The 19,879-nt window shown below is 39.8% G+C and overlaps 2 protein-coding genes across 3 annotated transcripts; one reads left to right on the plus strand and one right to left on the minus strand.

Annotated features, from left to right (window-relative positions):
* Positions 1–2,045: 2,045 nt before the first annotated feature.
* Positions 2,046–5,318, plus strand: LOC114145105 (uncharacterized). The gene is made up of 4 exons (XM_028018498.1): positions 2,046–2,184; positions 2,481–2,848; positions 2,935–3,031; positions 4,636–5,318. The coding sequence occupies exons 2-4, from the start codon at positions 2,515–2,517 to the stop codon at positions 4,997–4,999; spliced, it is 795 nt and encodes a 264-aa protein (XP_027874299.1). The 5' UTR covers positions 2,046–2,184; positions 2,481–2,514; the 3' UTR covers positions 5,000–5,318.
* Positions 5,319–6,227: 909 nt separating this feature from the next.
* Positions 6,228–18,973, minus strand: xpnpep1 (X-prolyl aminopeptidase (aminopeptidase P) 1, soluble). Of its 2 annotated transcripts, none has more exons than XM_028018497.1 (20): positions 18,823–18,973; positions 16,460–16,584; positions 15,623–15,686; positions 15,129–15,233; positions 14,892–14,984; positions 13,020–13,163; positions 12,732–12,827; positions 11,790–11,871; positions 11,032–11,242; positions 10,251–10,340; positions 10,066–10,116; positions 9,769–9,827; positions 9,004–9,081; positions 8,847–8,918; positions 8,677–8,737; positions 8,508–8,577; positions 7,730–7,903; positions 7,113–7,189; positions 6,898–6,996; positions 6,228–6,578 (listed from the first exon to the last, which is right to left on the minus strand). In XM_028018497.1, exons 2-20 carry the CDS (start codon positions 16,574–16,576, stop codon positions 6,459–6,461), a joined length of 1,863 nt encoding a protein of 620 aa, XP_027874298.1. In that variant the 5' UTR covers positions 16,577–16,584; positions 18,823–18,973; the 3' UTR covers positions 6,228–6,458. The 2 variants fall into 2 exon arrangements, with proteins under 2 accessions (XP_027874298.1, XP_027874297.1); XM_028018496.1 differs by lacking the exon at positions 18,823–18,973 and adding an exon at positions 16,749–17,043.
* Between the last annotated feature and the right edge of the window lie 906 nt (positions 18,974–19,879).

The raw sequence follows: 19,879 nt of genomic DNA on the forward strand, positions 1-19,879 counted from the left end.
GATACCCGACTGAGTTGGTTCATGCAATCGATTATGCTCAAACGAATCCACCACACCAACATAATGCAACCAACGTGCAGTACGAACAAAAAAAACATAGTTGCTGTGCAGAAAGTCTGGATGGACTTAATGAATTTCGGAGACAGAAAACAGCAGATTCCATCCTCTTCATCTCTACAAAATTTCAAATCGGTATAAATGAGTCTGACCGTGTTCATCTTCCATACACACAACTCTTGTAGAAAAACTCAATTGGCAAATATTCCAGACAAGTTCAATTGGATGGTCGGCGTCTGACACCTAGTGGAGGAAATTGTCTTGCAGGTGATCAGACGATCAGCCTGCTGCTCCTGCAGTGATTTCCAAACCGGGAGGCTCTGGATTTAGGTGCCAAAGAAATAAGTTTTGCACAGATTAATAAGACAACTCACTGAAATGACGAAGAAGAACGTCAATTACGTCGTGCGCTATTTTTACACATCAAAAATAGCACCAGGAAGGCAAGGTAAGGCAAGTTTATTCCAAGTGCTTCACAGAAAAATTGAGCAATTTTAAAAACGCACCATAAAACACTGAAACTGGTACCAGACTACTGGTACCGTTCTGCTGTGACTAGTGTGCGTGTATGCATGCGTGTGTGTGTCGTGGGGGTGCACCTGTGTTTCATTGTATAGTAGAAAACCTTCACACAGCCCACAACAAATATGTAAAAAAATGTTTTTATAAAAGTTACATACTGCATCTGTAAAACTGTAAGGACGTGTTAACATTCATAGTCTGAATAGTTTCTAAACGTAACCACTTAATTATTTTTAACGTGTTTTATGAACATTGAAGCTGTTGTTCAGCTAACTGCAAACTGTTAAACCAAATATAAATAGCCATTTAGTGAGTTTATAGAAGGGGCCGACAGCAACACGCAGTACTTCCAACAGACTCCTCTGTTCATATGAATAGAGAAGGCTCTACAAGACACTTTAATGAGCTTTCAAAAATACAACATTGAAATTCATAGTGCTTGATGAAGGCCATCGTTGCTTGCAGAAAAGCTGGAAGTGTGAACCATTTGTCAGTCTGCAGCCACTGAGCTGGTTCTCAGTGATTTCAGAGGGTCCGTGGGGTCAACCTAACACCACGCAGAGAGGATTTCAACCTTGTTGCTGCAACGCAGCAGCGTTAACAGCTGCAGCAAAGAGCTGCTTGTCCATCACGCTTTCACACTCCGTACGGTCTAGAGGAAATACAACACACTTGGTGGTAATGTGAGTCATTAGTGGTACATAATAAAAGCCTGTTGTTCTTTACATGGGTTTGGAAACACCGAAACACTGTTTAAAAAGTCAACTTTGGCTACAACAGTGCCACCCAGTGGATAAGACACGTAAATACCTGCAGATATAATGTTCTTCCTGGTGGATCTGAGAAATGTTAAAAATGAAACCTCTCAAGAATGTATGATTTACACATTTACAAATGAAAATCATTAGCACAATAAAGCAAAGTGGTAACTTTTTTTTTTTTTTAGCATAGTCCATTTTAATTTCTGTTAAACAAAAAAAAAGTCAATGGCCTTTAATTTCCAGGAATCTGATATAGTATAGTTGATTTTTTTCTGAAATGGTCTTGCCTTCATCGTTGTTTTTGAAATAAGAATCGATTGGAGTTGTGTGTATGTTTTCGAATTGATATATTGATAAACAATATGTTAACCAGATCATTCATATAATAAAATGTTAGAAAAGATAGAGGTTCTACTTTCTTTAAGTCTAAATTTCGATAACTATTTTTTTCTTTGTCAGTTTTTCTTGGCCAGCTCTTGTTTTCTTCTCTTGCATCTTTATTCTGTTTAAAGTGACTTGAGAAGTTCTTTCGTAAGCACACAGACTTCATACCTAAGTCTCTTTCCTGGTTCATTTTGTGTGGCAGCTTCTAAAACAACACAATAAAATCAGTTTAATTAGGCACTTTGGTATATTACGTAATGTCTATCGTGGTTCATCGTGACCTGAAGCGGAAAGGCGGGGGGGAAAAAGTGAAGGCTGTTTTTGTTCCCTTATTTCTCGCTTGTTTTGGACATTTTGGAGCTATTGAGCTTTATTTCCTGGGAGTTTGTGAAATTCTGCTGTCAGTTTAAAATCCTTCGCTGAGCTGCCGCCTTCAAAAAAACACACACACAAGAACGAGGTAAACAACAATAATAATAATAATTTTAAAAAAAAACAAAGTGGGAAATGCAGTTCAGTACCATGAGTTTTAAACACTTTGTTAGCAAAAATCAGATACTCTGCATAGATATGAAAATAATATTTGAAAACTGGTTGATGTAGAATAAATATATACAGCAATAAACTTAAATGTTACTTTGGCTTTGTGTCACTTTTCATGGATTTACAACTCTTGGCGACTTGAATGCATAAGCCGCACAAACTTTGTGTTTACTGACTTTTTTGTTTTGGTGGATGCAAACCCACTGGTTCTAGGTCACCACTCAAATCGCATTACGGTGTAACAAGCATGGCATCTCCCTCCCCTCGGTGTACCCCCAGAAAGCTGCGCAGAATAATGAGCAGTAAACCGGCCGGGCCAGCGGACAGGCAGGAAAGAGGGTGTCCAACTGGAACTGACAAAAGATGGGAAGGTGTCGCCATGGCAGCGGCCGAACCGTTTGAGTCACATGGTCGGGGAGCTCTCTTGAATCTGGTGAGAGGAGGCTCGGAGGAGGCTTTCTTCACAGTTTTGGACGCCGATGGCAGCGAAATGAGCGGAGCCCCGATGGCGGAGAGACTCCATCTGAACAGGACGATAGGTTTTGAACCGCAGGACGGGGAGGCGGACGCGCCCATGTTTGGTGGGTATGGCAACGTAGAAACGACTTCAAACAGGAGTTTCTGTGAGATGCTCAGGGCGCTTTGTTTGTTTTTCTGTGGCACCCAGAGGTCAGAGTGTTCAACATCGTCATCATAGGCCTGGTCTTGTTCGTTCTCGCCGTCGCCGGCCTGTACTGCGTCAGCATCTGCTACAGCCGCAGCAGGTCAGCACAAAGTCTCTCTCACACCTTTAAGATGTTAAAGGTCGGCGTTGGAATGACACGCTGATGTATCTGGAGCGCCATCGCACTGACTTAAACACTTAACTCTCAATCTTAGGCGTTTTCTCAATACACGGGGTATTCTGTTAAACACAACACTCGTTTAAGTTGTCTGACTGTAAGAATTAACGTTTACAATCAAGAAGATAATTAATCAATTCATTAGATAGCTAAAAGTCATAAGTGATTCTAAGATGCAAAGATTGGCCTATGTTGAAAGCAAACTTTTTTTTAAAAAGTTTAATCTTTATCCAAATTTCATTTTACAAAAGAGGGACAATCCCATTAACTCGTGCAGCATTTTTTCATTCGAGTTTAAGGGAATTTCACAGGCTGTACAGAACCTTATAAAATGTTTAGCTTTTTTTGTCACTTATATGATTCAGATCATCAAATCAATTTTACAGACAAAGATAACTTTACTAAAGGGAAAAAAAGAAAGAATGTGGAAAAGTGATTGTCCCTTATCTGGTGGCAATAATGGGAAATAAGTCATTTACGTTGCTGTGTGGAGGAATTTTGACGTGTTCTGTATAGCAAAATTAGTTTTAATTTTGCCAAATTGGAAACAACCTGCTTCAGCTCATGAAACGGTGTCTGAATCAGATTTAAGTCCCTACGGCAATGAGAAAACTTTCATTTTTGTTTTGCTGATCCATTGACAAGTTGACCGATTACGATTGCTCTGCTACATGACTCACGTGAGGTGAACCATACGTTTACAAACTAAAGACTTCAGAAATCACACGTCATGAAGAAGCAAAGCAGTTTAGAAAGAGAACAACATTCGCATGTTGTTCTCTTTCTAAACTGCAGCGGTGGTTTTGTGATACAGCCATCTTCCAAAAAAGTTTCACTTTTGTCTGGACGGTCCACAGAAGATTTCCCCACAGGTATCAGGTATCTAGTGTTTTTAACATGTCATGTCTGTCATGCTGTGGTTTTCCGTTTGAAACTCTCCAACGGATGCCATTTACCTTGAGTCGCTTTGTCGACAAATGAACACTAACTTTAACTGTGGCAACGAGGCCTGCAGCAATTAGCAAACACCTGGTGGAACTGGCCATCTGCTGAGCTAGTGGCAGCTAATTCTCAATGCAATGCTGGTAGAAACGTTGATAACGGCTTAATGGAGGAATGTTGTTGTGAGGAGCGGAAGGAGGAGTGTCGGCAAGAGCAGGAGCTTCTTAAAGAGACAGGCTCATTTTCAAGATGTTAAGCTGATTGTGCTGGAAATTATATCATACTGCCCCTTTAAGATTGGGAAATGTTATGATGCCTCCTGAAATCTAATTCTTGTTCTCAGTCAGGTTCTATGAGACTGTGCATTAATTACAAGTAATTCATGGTTTAATAAAAGAGGAAATTTAAAAACTGATGCTTGTATTTACTCGGCTCACCATTGTATCGTATTAAAATCTTGCGGTGACAAAAAAAAAAAAGCAAAAATGGAGAAAATAATGAAAGAGAACAAATTCTTTTTCACAGTGGGCTTATGAATACGAAGGGAGCTGTGATGTAAATTTGAATGTGAAATTTTCCCTCAGGCAGTCAAAGAGAGCCCTTATTTACGAGAGCGCCGTGACTCGTGGCGAGCCGGAAAATCCGGTGGCGGTCAAAGCTGTGAAGCGGTCGACCAGCTTCATCAACCCTCTGGCGTTCTTCAGGAGGCCGGAGGCTGCAAAGGACAACTCCAGGGTCTACTTCATCTACAGCAACCCTCTGCCAGTGGGACTGAACGAGGAAGAGGAGGAGGAACACAAAAAAGCCACCGCCACCAGCACCACCAGCGGCGGCGGCAGACTGCAGCAGCAGACTTTGCTGACAATGCCGCCGTCGTTACGAGAGTACGCCAGTGACCCCAGCAGCGGATTCATCTTGGACCCTCCCATATTTTACATGCAGCTTTAAACAATTAGAAGAAAAGAAATGGCTATGAAGTTAATCTCGTCTGTAGCTTTGTCCACTATCAGAACCTTGTAGGTTAAAATCTTCAGTTTCATTAACGCAGTGTAAAAATGCAAGAGCCAGGAGAAAAGTTTTGACTTTATGATAACCCGGACTCAAAATACGAGTCATTGCCGTATAATTCTTATATTTAAAACTGAAAAAAAAATCCCACAACATATCTCCATAAGGACAAATGTATTAACTTAGCTTTTCCTTTTTTTTTCCTTTTATCAAACATTGAAATGGATAGTTCTGGTACAATAAACATGTTTTCCTATCATTTCCTTTTAAGTCTAGTTTTTGCTTCCAGTGTTATTCCATGTTGATTAGGACTGATTTTTAACATTAAAAGTTATTTTAGATTAGTTGATTTAAAAATACGTTGTTATAGTGCCTAAATACAACTCATTTGTAAACACTAACAAAACAGTTGGGGCTGCACAGTGGCGCAGTTGGTAGCACTGTTGCCTTGGCCCGGGGTTTGCATGGAGTTTGCATGTTCTCCCTGTGCATGCATGGGTTCTCTCCGGGTACTCCGGCTTCCTCCCACAGTCCAAAAACGTGACTGTTAGGGGTGAGTGTTTGTCCTGTATGTCTTTGTGTTGACAGACCGGCGACTTGTCCAGGGTGAACCCCGCCTCTTGCCCGGAACGTAGCTGGAGATAGGCACCAGCAACCCTCCTGACCCCATTAGGGACATGGGTGAACAGAAAATGGATGGATGGAACAAAACAGTTATTGTAATATTTATTACTATGTTAATAAGTGCTGCATTTAAGCATTTATGGAAAGTGGGAGAGAAATTAACTAAACAAAAAAGGAGGGAGATTCAAGACATGAACGTTGCTGGAGTCGTGAATTCAATAATTATACATATCCAGGATGTGAGCTTGTCCTTTTGTGTTTTCTAACACCACTTCTTAACTTCCTGTCAGAGGTTTCTAAGTGGTACAAAATCGTCATTTCAGATGAGAGGAACTGTTGCATTTTATTTGGAAATCAAGGTCAAGTGGAAGAGGAGCGGAGAGGTGCAGAATCCAGGTGACGTTTCCAGTCAGTGATGGTTCAGGGAGCCATGCCATCGGTCACCGTTGCTCCACTGGGTTTCCTCAAATTTCCAAATTTAGAAACTAAAACTAAGCTAATAAGTTCAAAACGAAACAATTTTCAAACATCTTTGACGACAGAGTCGATTTTGCACATTGTACCTTTAATGGAAAGGATTTGCGAAGTCTTTAAAAACATCACCGTCACATTTTCCGAGACATAAAATAGAAAAAGAATCTGAAGTGACTATTAACAGGTTTTAATAAAACTGGTGGCGTTGTTTAAAAAAGGCAAGCAGAGCGTGGATTACAGACAGAGGGGAGAAGAAGTGAAAGGGTTATCGCAGAGCAACCACTGAGAGGACGTGGAGTCCTCAGACGACGGGCTGCGTCTCCCTGACCAGCCACTGCAGAGCCTCCATCCTGCCCTGCCGCTCCAGCTCCGCACCAACCACCTCCCTGCACCTCCGGTGGTACTCGTTCACCCAGTCCTTCTGCAGGGACACAAGGGTGGAGAAGCCATGATGGCACCGGCTGCGTTTCCATTGCAAAATGGATGGAAACCGCAGATACTGACAGCAGAGCACTTCTGAGGAAAACGGCGCACGTTTGAAGCTTTTATGTTTAATTTAATCATGCATCGCGAACATCACCGTAAATGATTGTTCAAATCAAGAACTGGTTTTACAAGTTTAAATTTGTTGTGAATTTATTCTGCTTGGAGTCACGTCGGATTACAGTAAACTCAATGCATCTAATACATGATGCTTACAGTTTTCCAAAATTGATGTATTCGATGTACAGGTCTCTCACCTCCTTCTGGGTGAGCAGCTCCGTGTTCATCATCTTCACTTGGATAGGAACCAAAGTCAGAGGCTCAAACGTCAGACTCCCCCTGTTCCTGTAGTTGTACTTGAAGCACAGATGGAAGAAAAACAGAAAAGAAGGCAGAAATTACACCATATGATGATTGGACATGGCATTTTATTGATTTTTGAGATGATATTTATTTGCAACTGTGTTTTTACTTTGGGCTTAGCGGGAACAACGAGGACCACGTTTTCAATACGAATCCCAAACGATCCGTCTTCATAGTATCCAGGCTCTAGAAAAACAACATAAACAAGGGAAGGATAATGTAGTCTTTGGAGAATGTCGAAAAATATCTCAAATATCAACTAATGCCAAGGTTACTCAGATCAGGAATCTTTTAGAGGTGAGTTTACATTAAGATGTAATGTAAATCCACCTTTATTTAGATCTTTAAACAAGTGAGCATTCATGAGTGGGTTGTCCTACACAAACTAAAAATAAATCTCCAAAAACACTGCAGCTTAAATGTTAAACTCTGATTATGACAAGTTAAAGTAGAAATTATAGATAAATATCAGATTTGTTTTCTCTCTTTTTAAAAAAAAATTAGTTTGATTTTCATTTTTTCCAATAACGTATCCAAGACTGAAAAATTACTAATAAAACCACAAAATGCTAAACATTTCCAAAGACCCTGAATGTAGTAACTCAAAGTCTAGTAGTTGAAATCTAGGAATAAAGCCAAAAAAAATTAAAAGTTGGTCATTTCTGTCTGCAGCCTCTCTGAGTTTGGTGACGTTAATCCCTCCTGCCCTCCCATCCCGTGTCGTACCGTCGCTGACGATCATTCCGGCCTCCAGAGGTTCGTCGGCGAAGGTTTTGTAGCTGATGCCGCAGGGCCCCTCGTGGACGTTGAGGAAGCAGCCCACGCCGTGACCCGTTCCGTGAAGGTAGTCCAGTCCTGACTCCCACAGGGCGGCACGGGCAAACGAGTCCAGCAGGTGGCCTGGACACACGGACGCAGTTAGTCAAGGAGAAAAAGCTGTAGATTAAAATACATAGCACATATTGCCTACATTTTTTACAGACAAATTGCCTCGGTGTGGACCCTTGGAAGTGGTTTCGATATTATGGGCGGCTCTCTGGGTCTGATCTGCAGCTTCCAGGTCAGATTTAAATTACAGAGCTGTTGTAATTTTATTAAAGGAGTTATCTTAAATATGAAGATTCCTAGTTTAAAATCCAAAATACATACAGTGCCTATTAAACATAATCACCCCTTTGGATATTTTATAATTTTAGTGCTTTTATAGTCAACAAAATTGGACTTTTCTGACCAAAAAAAATTACAAAAACAACAGACACTATCAAAGTGAAAGTTCTACAAAAATCGTCTTAATTTTGCAAAAATCAACCGTCACCAGTCCTCAGTTATATGACAGTTTACTGATGACTTGTAGTTAAAAAGAAGAAGAAAATACCAGATACATTTCCATAAAGTATTAGAAAGTTGAAAATGAATGAATTAATTCATCAGACCTCATGACTTTCTGATCAACACTCATAAATCCTCTTAAAGGAGTAATCTCTACTAGAGAAGCAGTGCTTGCCTTTAGTTCCATTGGGGAAAATGGCAGCGCTGACAGCTATGTGTCCCTTCAGCACGTAAGTAAAGCATTCCTGCGGGGGAATAAAAAGCAAAGTTATCCACATTTATAACAGATTGGGTGGTTAGAACCAATACGTCAAGCCCATTTTCACAACAATAAGCCGGTTCACCTTCTCAAAAGCGGAAGGCGTCCCGAAATGCACGGTGCGGGTGACATCTGTGGTTCCATCGCTGCCAAACACACAACGCAAGTTCTCTTGGTCGTTCATGTCAGTAGATATCAGCTGAACCAAGCAATGTATGCCATAAAATAACTGATATGCAACAGCAACATATTTACATGTACTGAGCTCCAGAGTCAATCAGATAAACTTCATTCACAGTAAGAGTTCTGTTGGTTTCAGGAAGGGGTCTGCAAGAAGGAAATGTGGGTTAGCTGTGTCAAAGGTCAAAATTATTCCACAGGTTTTGCTTGTTTGCTTGGTCTCCTCACTGACCGGTAATGTATGATGGCTCCATTCGGACCCACGCTGGAGATGGTGGGGAAGCTGAGGCCAACAAAGTCTTTCTGCTGACTGGAAAGAAAAACAGAAAGAAATTCATTCAGCACATCCTGCACACATTGTGTCAAAATCCCTAAACCTTAGGAAGCTGAACCACACTGAAGAATCTAAATTACAAACCACCGTCAGCGAATTATGTTGCATTAAATATGCTTATTTAATAATGTGTATAGCAAAAAACACCCCCCAAAATAACAAAGTTTTATGAAAATATGGTTTTTTACACCTCCAGTGGACACGTTTCTTATTCAAAAGTCCAGTAGAGGGCGATATTTCTCATGATTGGTGAATTTCACAAGTCTTCACACATCTTTTAAATGCAGAAATCAGGGTTCCTATACATTTTTTTTATGTCAAACCTTCACACTTTTCCAAATCTACCAAAGTAATCTGTCCTTAACGGAAAAATCTTAAATTCTGAATACAAATAATTACTATGAATGTAAGACAGATATTACTACTGCCATAAGCTTTTGCTAGAAAGCAGTAGTAAATGAAGAAGGAAAGAAAGAAGGATGAAGGAGTGAAAGGAAGCATGGATATTTTAGAGAGCTGGGCAGAATTCTCAAATATATCTTTTTTATTTCCTTTTATAGCACTTATTCAGACCTGCAACAATTCAGGTTTCTGTGGAATTAAAGGTGACACAAAGTCAACCGAATTGACGTCACAAACTGGACACGGAAAGCCGAAAATCACCTGCGGAGTTCCTCGGCCTTATCGGCTGCAGAGATCTCAGTCACGTTGCCGTTGGGGATCTACGAAACAGCCGCCGAAGCGACAACAAGTGGTGTGAAAAAAAACAACACTGGCACCCTTAGAGGTTTGAGTGGAACTAAGTGATTTAAACGCATCTACTTGAACAAAGTGTTCCCAGTTTCAAACAATCAAAAGATCCAAACGTGAGCCAGGCTTGATCCTTGCCTGTGAGTCTCCAGTTATACATCCATAAGTAGAGAATATATTTCTACTGACAGGTTTTGTGAAAAAGAATACCTCCTTTTCCAACCAAGCAAAGAGTTCACAAAGAGCAACAGCATCCTTGATCTGTTGAGAGAGAGAAGAAAAACAACAACAAAAAAACCATCTGTCTTTATTTTTAAGCAGAACTGAATTGAAGAGGAAATCAATGGCTCAAGTTTTATGTAAATTACATATTTTTAAGGTTCAAAATCTCTTACATGGGCCATTTTCATGCCCTTGATCTCGGTGGCGTTCTTTACGGCTTTGGAGAGGCAGAGCGGAGTGTAGGGAATCGGAGTCCTGTGAGCCTAAATGATAAGAGACATTATTAAGAGCCAACACAAATCAGCCTTTTAATTTTAATCTTTTTTTTTCTTTCCGTTTAGTTTTCTTTAATTTAACCGACAAGTAAAAAAAATGTCCTAGTGTTTTAATATGTATACATATCAACTTATGTATATTTGCGAAATAACAAAATAAATGCTTTGATACATACCTTAATGTAAATGAAGCAAAAATGTATTAAACATAGAAATAAATCATACACAATTTATAAAAAAAATCCTAAGTATCTCAGGATTTATTTAATTCTAATAATTACAATCCAAATTGTTCTAATTTAATGATTGCACAGCAAACTAAGCTCAAAAAAACTTTTTTGTTGATATTTATTTTTTAAGTTCAGAACTATTTTAGAGCATATTTTTTTTAAGTATGCTAGTTCAATTATTAGCAAATCAACAAGTGAGCCTTTTTTTGTACAGACTGCTAGAGGAATGGGTTAACTGTTGTACATCTAAAAGTAACTTCAAAACTGATGTCCTGGAGATGCATGTGGGTGTTTTCCCTACAATGTGCTTGTAACCTGCAACACAAACCACCATAGACCTGCAACAGCTCCGTGAGGACGTAAACAAACAGCTTTTCCTGCTTACTAAGAACTGAGTTCAACTTCCCTTTCTGACAAAGTCCAGAGCAAACCGTCCAGTCTTCTCTCACCTTTGGGACGACCTGCATAAGAGCGCAGCTGGCCTTGTCACAGATCCACACTTTGTCTTTGGGGCCGAGCGCGGCGCAGATCGCCTGGAGCTCGGTGTAGACGGACTCATACGGGAAGGTCTGGACGCTCAGCTCGGGCCGCCTGGGGGAGTCCAGCTGCAGGTGGTCCCGCACTACCGTGTCAGACAGCCGCTTCAGGTCCACAAAAAGCCTAAAAGCGGGAATGGAGGTGAGGGGGACGAATTCACTCGTAAAGAAGATACATAAAATTCTGATGCACTGCTTTAATTTTAATTTAGGCTCTCCTTTATATATTTACATATGCAGTATAATGTAATAATAATAATGCATAAATGCTAAGAAAATATCTAGTTACTTGTGCAAAAAGTGACTGAAAACGTGTTCCACATATTTCCTGGTTCCGTCGCACTGACAGGCAAAGCGACGGAAGGAGCTCAAAGGTTTGACTTAAATTTCTGCTCTGATCATATTTAAGTAGCTCCTCTGGACGTCAACCAGTAGGGATTAATAAACACTGAGGAATAGCTTTGGATTTTTTTTAAACAGGAAATATGATTTCCTATATGTAAAAAAAAAAAAAAATTCCAACATACCTACTTTAGCTATGTAGCCATAATGACTCATAATTGTTGTTTTTTCTGTTATAGAAATCAAGTTTTTACAACGGTAGCATCTCTAGCTCAACTCAGTAGCTTTAGACTTAATGCCAGTTTGCGGCTGCGACGTCGTGCCGTTACCTTATGGAGTTCATTCCCACGATGGCATATGCAAAAAACACTGGGTTGTAATTAATGTCTGCACCTCTCAGATTGAAGAGCCCTGAAAAATGAAAAGCACAAAATCGATTCAATAAAACCGCAAAATTAGGTAGCAATATTTACATCTTAATCCACCATCAGGGCATGCGTAAAAGGAAAATAATTTGGCTTATTTATGACTCTTGTTATCAAACTGCCATTGTCATTGATAATAATCGAGCCTAAATGTGACTCGAATCTAATAAAGTCGGCATTTTACTGGGCAACCTAAATCCTCAGATCAAACAATCCCCAGCAAGAGACTATTTCTATATATATACTGTATATATATATATATATATATATTTTTTTTTTTTATTTATTTATTTTTTTTTACTGTTAGTTGATGATTTTATCTCCAGTTCAAGTGACTTTTTTTTATTGATCTGCAAAATAATTAACCAAATGAGAGAACGAATGGCAGCAATAGAAATCAAATAACCAAACAGAAAGAACAACAAGTTCTTTCACAAACAAACATGTAGGTAAACATTAAAAAAAGGGCACATTCAAAACAAAAACAAAACACAGAACATAGTCAATTGGTGTCACAAAAAATGTAATTGATTAATATGTGGATTTTTTTGTTTGTTTTAATCTTGGCAGTTATTTTCTAATATGACTTATTTTTCTGTTCTCTAATTAATTTAGCGTCACAGATACTTTGGGAAAAAGTGGAGAAGGGAAGAAAAAAAGAAAGCAAACAAATAGAGGATGAATAAATAAAAGTTTATGCCTGAACAAAGAATAAGTAAATAAATGATAAAGATGAAACACTATGAGTCTTATTATTTGGTTCTCTCCCTTCCCCTGGTCTTTCCTTCCACCATGGCATTAACTCAAAACTCAGAAATATTTCAAAATTGATGCAACTTAACGTACACGCGATCTCATCGAGAGCTGTAGCCACAAACCAGCTGATCTTCCTCTCCGTCATCTTGCCTCGCAGCATCGTGATCTTGTCCTGCCAGGAGATACCTGCAGGTAGAACGGCATCCTCAACCCAGAGTACCGAGCTCCCGGACAGTAATCGCACATGGAATGTTTTAAAACAGTAAAAACAGAGAGAGAAGACTTTTTTTATTTTTTTGTAAAGCTATTTTTGAGACTCAACCATAACCTCGTTCTACTATTGTAATTCTGCACAGAGCAACAGTGTCAATGCCTGACCAGTGTATTCCAGTCCCAGGGTGTGGAGCTGCGTGCTCGGCCTGTCCGGCCGGTCCGTCCAGACCACGTCGATCAGGTTGTCCTGCACGGCCACCAGTGAGTGGCCAGCACTGGTCAGTGCCTTGGACATGTTCTTCCACTGGTCTGAAACACAACATCACAAGTTTTTGTGGACAAGTATTTCTTTGCAAAGACGTGCTTTATCTTTTTTGAATTTAATGTTGTTTTTTTAAAATGACTCGATATTGTGTAAGGCCACTGTCACACCGGACTAAAACGACAGCATGAAATTACCGTACATAAAATTGGAATGAAAAAAAAAAAAAAAGAACGTAGATGGTTTCCGCGCGGTCCCGATTACTCATGGTGGAGTGAGGGAGTTCCCGATGACGGTTTTAAACATACACAAAGTATCGGTGGTGAAACTGAGCTTGATGATGATGATGATGGTGGTGAAAACACCAGTCCCTCCAGAATGTTGCAATGTTTTTTGTGTGATTGTTGCGGCATAAAATCACTGATTTTGCTGCACTTTTAGCAAAATGTTGTGGTCAAAGTTGGGAATTTTCTTCAAGTTTTATTTTTGCCAGAACGTTGACTTAGACAAAAGTTGAAATTGCTGCACGTAACCTTCCCTTCTCTTTATCTCATCACGTTATAATCCCTCCTCACCTGAGAAGACCCTGCCTCATCGCTCCGCTGCTGGCCTCTGGTCTAATGTCTCCTCCCTGACCTTTTGCTTTCTACTGTGACAATAAAAATGTATTTTAAATATGTGTTTAAGCGCATGAGCACAGTTTCAGCAAGTCCTACAACACATCTAAAAATGTTTTTCATTGCAAAAAGAACAACAAAAAAGGCAAATTATAGCATTTAGTGCAACACGTACTTTTGTCTTGCAAGGATGTCATAAAACAGGAAGTTAAATTAGAAGGCGGCAAAAGCGATTGGTCAAAATTCAGCTGAGCTGCAGTGATCAGAATAGATTGAAATAAAGAACGCATTAACGTTACTGGTCAGATTTGCGGAAAAGTTGCGATGATTGTTGAAAATTGCAAGTCTGCACAAAATTTCCAAAAAGAAGAGGGGATTTGCGTAAATAGTTGCGCTCGCAACTTCCTGGAGGGACTGCAAGACGTCTGCACAGAGGAGTCTGGTGCCGTCACGGCTTTGATTATACATGGCGTGTGTCTTGCAAACACAGCTGTGGCTACAATTCATCAGAGATTTTTAGGGATCATGCTAGGCAAGTTTTGAGCTGGAGAGAACAGCACACACCTCCAAATTGTGCATACGAGCCAGTTGGTCAAAGACCAAGGGAAGCTGTTGGTTTTTCGGGCTGCATTTGAAATGCAGAAAGCATCTATGATGCCGTCAGAGAAAAACCCTGGTGTTGTGTTTACCACTGAAAAAAGAGGAGTGGAAGGAAGAAAAACACAAGCAGTGGCTCATGGGTTTACAGTCGCAGCTCGACCGAGAATTCAACGCCTCGTTGTGATAATCGGATGGCATTTTCAGAATTTTCTAAGCTACAGAATTGATAAAGATGTGCAGATATGAAAATTTGGGCCAATATCTCTGGCTGGTTTTGATACCGCCACTATGGCAAAATTTTAAATTTTTGTTAGAATAAAATCAATTAATCATCAGAATGGTCAACAGAGAACAGACCTAATTTACACTGAAGTGAATTTGTCCCAATTTGTCTGAACCAGCAACAGTCGTCCTGGAGGCCGTAGGATTAACGGCGGCCCCCGAGTTGGGTCTTAATTCAGCTACATGCATCATCTTCTATAAAGAAATGTCACTCTGAGGTGTTACAGGAAACACACGAAGTTTGACGGGAAAAGGAAATAAACCAATGCCTCGTACCAGCAGCAATGATCCAAGGATCTACTCCCACTTTGGAGTTTTCTGGCAGGACGTTGATCAGCCAATCCTCCTGTGACGGTGTCTCCTTCAGTCCTGTAAGTATTTAAAAGCAGTACAACTTGAATTTTACACCTAACTTAGGTTTTAAAGATGCTTATAATATTGTTATTTGTTATTATTAATTTGACCCTTCTTTTTAAGGTTCCAGTCAACCAAAACACCAACGAGGAGGCTCACCCATCTTCATCAGAGCCCAGTTGTTGTCCATCTGCTGGCTGGCCTGGAGGAAATATCGTCCGTCTGTCCACATGGCAGCGTGCTGCTCTGTGATAATGGCTGTTCCTGAATAATGAAGCAGAACGAAAGAGCTGCTTCGCTTTGTGTTTGTTACACAAAGCATCACATTCCGACTGACCAGGTCTGAGGAGCCGTGTTACACAGTTTTAAATGGTAAAATCTCTGATTACAGTAGAGGATAACCAATGAGCTCGTCTTCGCTCCATTACAAAAGATGTTTCCTTCTGAAGCGAGGCTTGTCTCAACAAAAAAAAGCCAAAAAAAATAGGCTTTTACATAATCCTACAGTAAGATCGGGTGCTGGACTCAGTAAGACGAAAATGAGAACAGATATAAACCTGGAAGTCTCTCTGGACGTATGAAAAGATTAAAAGCAGGTGATTCTCAGCAGGCCCTTAGAGCACCCAATCTGCTCACATCCAAGCAAAGCATACCTGCAGAACCATTGAATCCACAGATGAATTCCCGTCTGCAGTCGCATGGGGCAATGTATTCACTCTGCAAGACAAAAGCAGGCTCAACACAGCATAATTTACAGTCGGTGCATACACGAGTGTGATTGACAGCGAGAAGACCCTCCTCCTGACTCCGATTGGTTGCTTCTGATCCAACTGTGTATTTCTGAAGATGGCAGTAGCACCACAGCAAGGAGGGAGAGGAGCTAAATGTTTTCACAGAGTGTCTATCTCATGTTATACAATCACAACATAGTGACAGTTTTAACAAATGTGTAAAAAAAAAAACAACAACATTTTGTTTCTAAATTACACACTGCAGCTTTTACGTTGGGAACCATACCACGTTCCCAACGTAACGTTGAGACCCCGCATTTTTAAGCCAATGTGGGGTCTACTCTTTTATCATGTCTGTGGGTTTTGCAAGCAGAGGTTTGATCTGAGCAGAGACAAGTTTTGAGCGCAGGGAGGAAAGGTTTGAGAAAGCACAGTGAATATTTAAGATAAGATTAGATAAATCTTTACTGTCATTGTCACAAGGACAACGAAATTCAAATTGAAGTTGTGAGTACAAGCATTACATGTTTTGAGAAGAAAGTCCTGCTTTCGAAATAAATATGTAAGCACAAATATTAAAAGTTTTGAGAACAAAAGACATGAAATCCTGCTTTCAGACCGAAAAATGTGTGAAATCGAATTATGGCACAGACAAAATTCCCCCATACATTTTGGTCTAATCTCTACAGGTAGATATACATAAAATTATACTTGAATCAGGAAGTATTGCGTAAATGATGCGCATGTTTTTTCTCTTACTTGATGTGCATCTCCAGATGGGACTATGTAAGCATGGATTGGCTCTGAGAAATATTTGCAATTCCTCATTGCCTGCCGAAGAAGCCGCAGAAGCTCCCCTGTGATCTTTGGAGACATAGCTGTGTCTGTATTCAAGAAAATAAAATCACATATTTTCTGTATGAGCAATTAAAAACAAACAAACACTTTCTTATGAGGGAGTTTACAACTTTACAAGTTGAAAAGTAGTAGTTAGGGTAAAAAAAAGCTTCTGTCCTTCCTTGGATCTTGCTAATTAGCTGCATTTTACCTGACTTTTGAGAAGCCATGTCGACTGAAGCGGCACTCGGCCTGGCTGACTCTACGTGGAGCTCAAAGTCACAGACTACACCCGGATCTTTAACCTGCCATAATGTGCCAGTTCAGCAACTATGACGGCACTCAGGGTTAAATATTACACAAACAAACTCGCACAAATTAAAGGTGCATCTCAATGACTCAGAATGTCATCAGACAAAGTACTTATTTCAGTCGATTAATTCAGTGAAACTAATGGATTATACAGATTGCTTACACTCTCAGTGTAATATACTACTGCTGTAAATTGTTTTGGCATGCAACCAAAAAAAATCAAAAATTAATTTTAATTGAAAATTTGAATATGACATTAAATTAAAAGAGTCATTTTAAAACAGGATTATTATCCACACTGAAAATAACATCCTTCACAAAAGACAATTGCTAAGGAAGCAATCACCTTTTTTGACAAACCTTTTTTGAGCACACACTTTCCTTCCACCAAACTTTCCATTGATTTGCTTTCACACAACACTCTGTGGAGATCAGGCTTCTTGTGTAATATTGCTATGTAGCAATAAAGTACATTTTTTGTTTTAGAAAATTAATAAATGGGATTTTTTTTTCAATCATACTAAGCATGTAAGCAGTTGAATTACCGTATTTTCCAGACTATAAAGCACACCATTCTATAAGCCGCAGCTACAATTTTTTGATAAATAATAAAAAAAAAAAAACTGGAAATGTACATATATAAGCCGCTGGTATCTCCGCCACTCTCGGTTTTCCATAAGGACCCAGCAGAGGGCTGCCTCCTAATAAATCTGCTGGATTTATTAAGGACGCAGTCCTGCGTCTCCAACTCCGCACCATGGATTCGTTCACGCCGAGCTTACGTGCAGTGGCTCTATTTCCCTCTTGTACTGCCAGATCGATAGCCACCAACTTAAAAGCTGCATCATATGAGTTAGAGAAAATTTATCCATGGTGCCTGCTGTTAGCATGTGTAGCAGCAGGCTGAAAATTAGCACTTTCTTTGATTTCCAATTTTGACTTCCAATGCTTCATTTCCTGCTACAGAGCCGCCCCCCTCACCCTTGAAGGAAAATACACAGAAAAGCCGCACCGGGCCATAAGCCGCATGGTTCAAAGTGTAGGAAAAAAGTAGTGGCTTATAGTCCAAAAAATATGGTAGTCAAAACATTTAAGTGTTCTATAATATTGTCACCTTCCTAAAAAAAAAAAAAAAAAAGTACATATTTTGCCAAAAGTGATTTTGGCAAGAATAAAAAGAATATGTAAATAAAATTAAGTAATAAATATTTTTTATTAAATAATCATAATCACCACCTCTTTCTTACCAAAAATGCTTTAGGCAAAAAATTAGTTTTTGGCAGAAAATGACTTAGGCTATTATTTTGGGAAGGTGGCTATATTCTTATTTATTGCACCTGTACGTAACAACCTCCAGACACAAGACCTGTGTTTTCACCACGTCCACTTAATTTAAGGGTGGCACGCCACGACGTCAAAAAGAACAAAAAAACATAAACCGACCAATCACGTCTCAATGCTCTTCATCGATGAGCTCTCCTATTGGCTAAAAGCTCTGCGTGAGATTGTTGTTTACAAATTCACAAAATGAATAAGATGAATTCTTCCAATTCCGTTCATAATTTAGCAGCTATTGCTCATCATGTACAACATAAATAAATATGTTGTGGCGTAGAAATATATGTATAAAAAAAACTCTGGCCTGGTGGAGGGTTGTTTTTTTTTTTTGTCTTTTTGTTTTTGTTTATTCCTGTGCAGGCAGGATCAACAGGCCGACGACATTAGTAACTCATTTATGAATTACGTGGTGGGTGTGGCGGCGTGAGGGGGTAATAAAGATACAAGCGTTTCTCCCAGAAAAAGAGACCGATTTAGACCTGCTTTAAAGCGAGCAGCAGGTCCCAGACCCATGTCTGGTTACGGCCGATCTGAAAACAGTCCGCAGTTCCCCCTGCGGGGAGAAGCTCGAACCCTCCGAAGCAAGGCTAGCTAAAGCACCGCTACGATCCACCGGCGAAACACCGAATACACACCCGCTCTCCCGCCTCTCAAAGGTGGCTCCGGTGACAAAAATCGAAGCGTATTTTTGTTTACCAGCTCGGACCTTGTGTCAATTTACTAAACAAGGAGGCCGCCATTTCGTCGCTGACGTCACTGGTCACATGACCGTGGCTTCAGCCAGTAGACGCGGAGGGATCCAGACTCGCCTCTTCCTCCGTTGAGTCTACGGTGAAAAGTGTTTATTGTCCGTCTGCGGTTCAGGGTTGGCGATTTTCGCACTTTTAAGTTGAGGAACGTAAGAGAAAATTATCTTATATAATTTTTTTTTCGCACTAGGACTTAGAATAATAGTATTTAAATGGTCAACTATTGGCTTTCCCCTACAATTCCTGTAAACTAAAGAAGTAAAATCATTCATCTGTTCTTGTAATCGTAATAATAATTGTGCTGTAGCAGTATGTGCCTGGAAAATTGACATTTTAAAATGTAGTTCACAAACAATAACACCCCTTGCCCGAATGAATGACAATAAATGTGGCAATTCTACAAAAAAAAAAAAAAAAAAAAAAAAGCAGACATACCAAAAACTAATTTATAAATATTTCTAACCTCAACTGGTTCATCTGTAAAAGCCTGGAGGATCTTAATTTGAACATAAGGTTTATACAGATTCACATTATTTGCTGGATGACCACTATAATATTTGGTTGGTGGTATTTATTATTCACAGTTTTATAATAGGAGGATCCATCAGTGGAGTGTGTCTCCACTGATGATTCGCGGCACAACCTGGTTTTATAAAGAGGCTGCAGACGGCAGCAGGAAGGCAGCAGCACACATCAGACACAGTGAGAAGATTTCCAGCAGCACCAGCTGTCCTGCAGAATTTCCTGAAGAAACCAGAGCGGAACATGCAGGTTATTCAACACAGGAAGGAAACGCCATAACGGTGGGGCTTTGAATCATAATTTATCTGAGACACAGATTCTGTTTTTATAAAATCGGATCATGTACAGCCGGGGGTTTTAATGTACATGTCCATAACCGCTTGCTTTTTTCAGACTCATATGTTTCGATTTTAATATTTAA

The sequence above is a fragment of the Xiphophorus couchianus genome, chromosome 5, assembly GCF_001444195.1.
Source record: "Xiphophorus couchianus chromosome 5, X_couchianus-1.0, whole genome shotgun sequence".
Taxonomy (NCBI): Eukaryota; Metazoa; Chordata; class Actinopteri; order Cyprinodontiformes; family Poeciliidae; genus Xiphophorus; species Xiphophorus couchianus.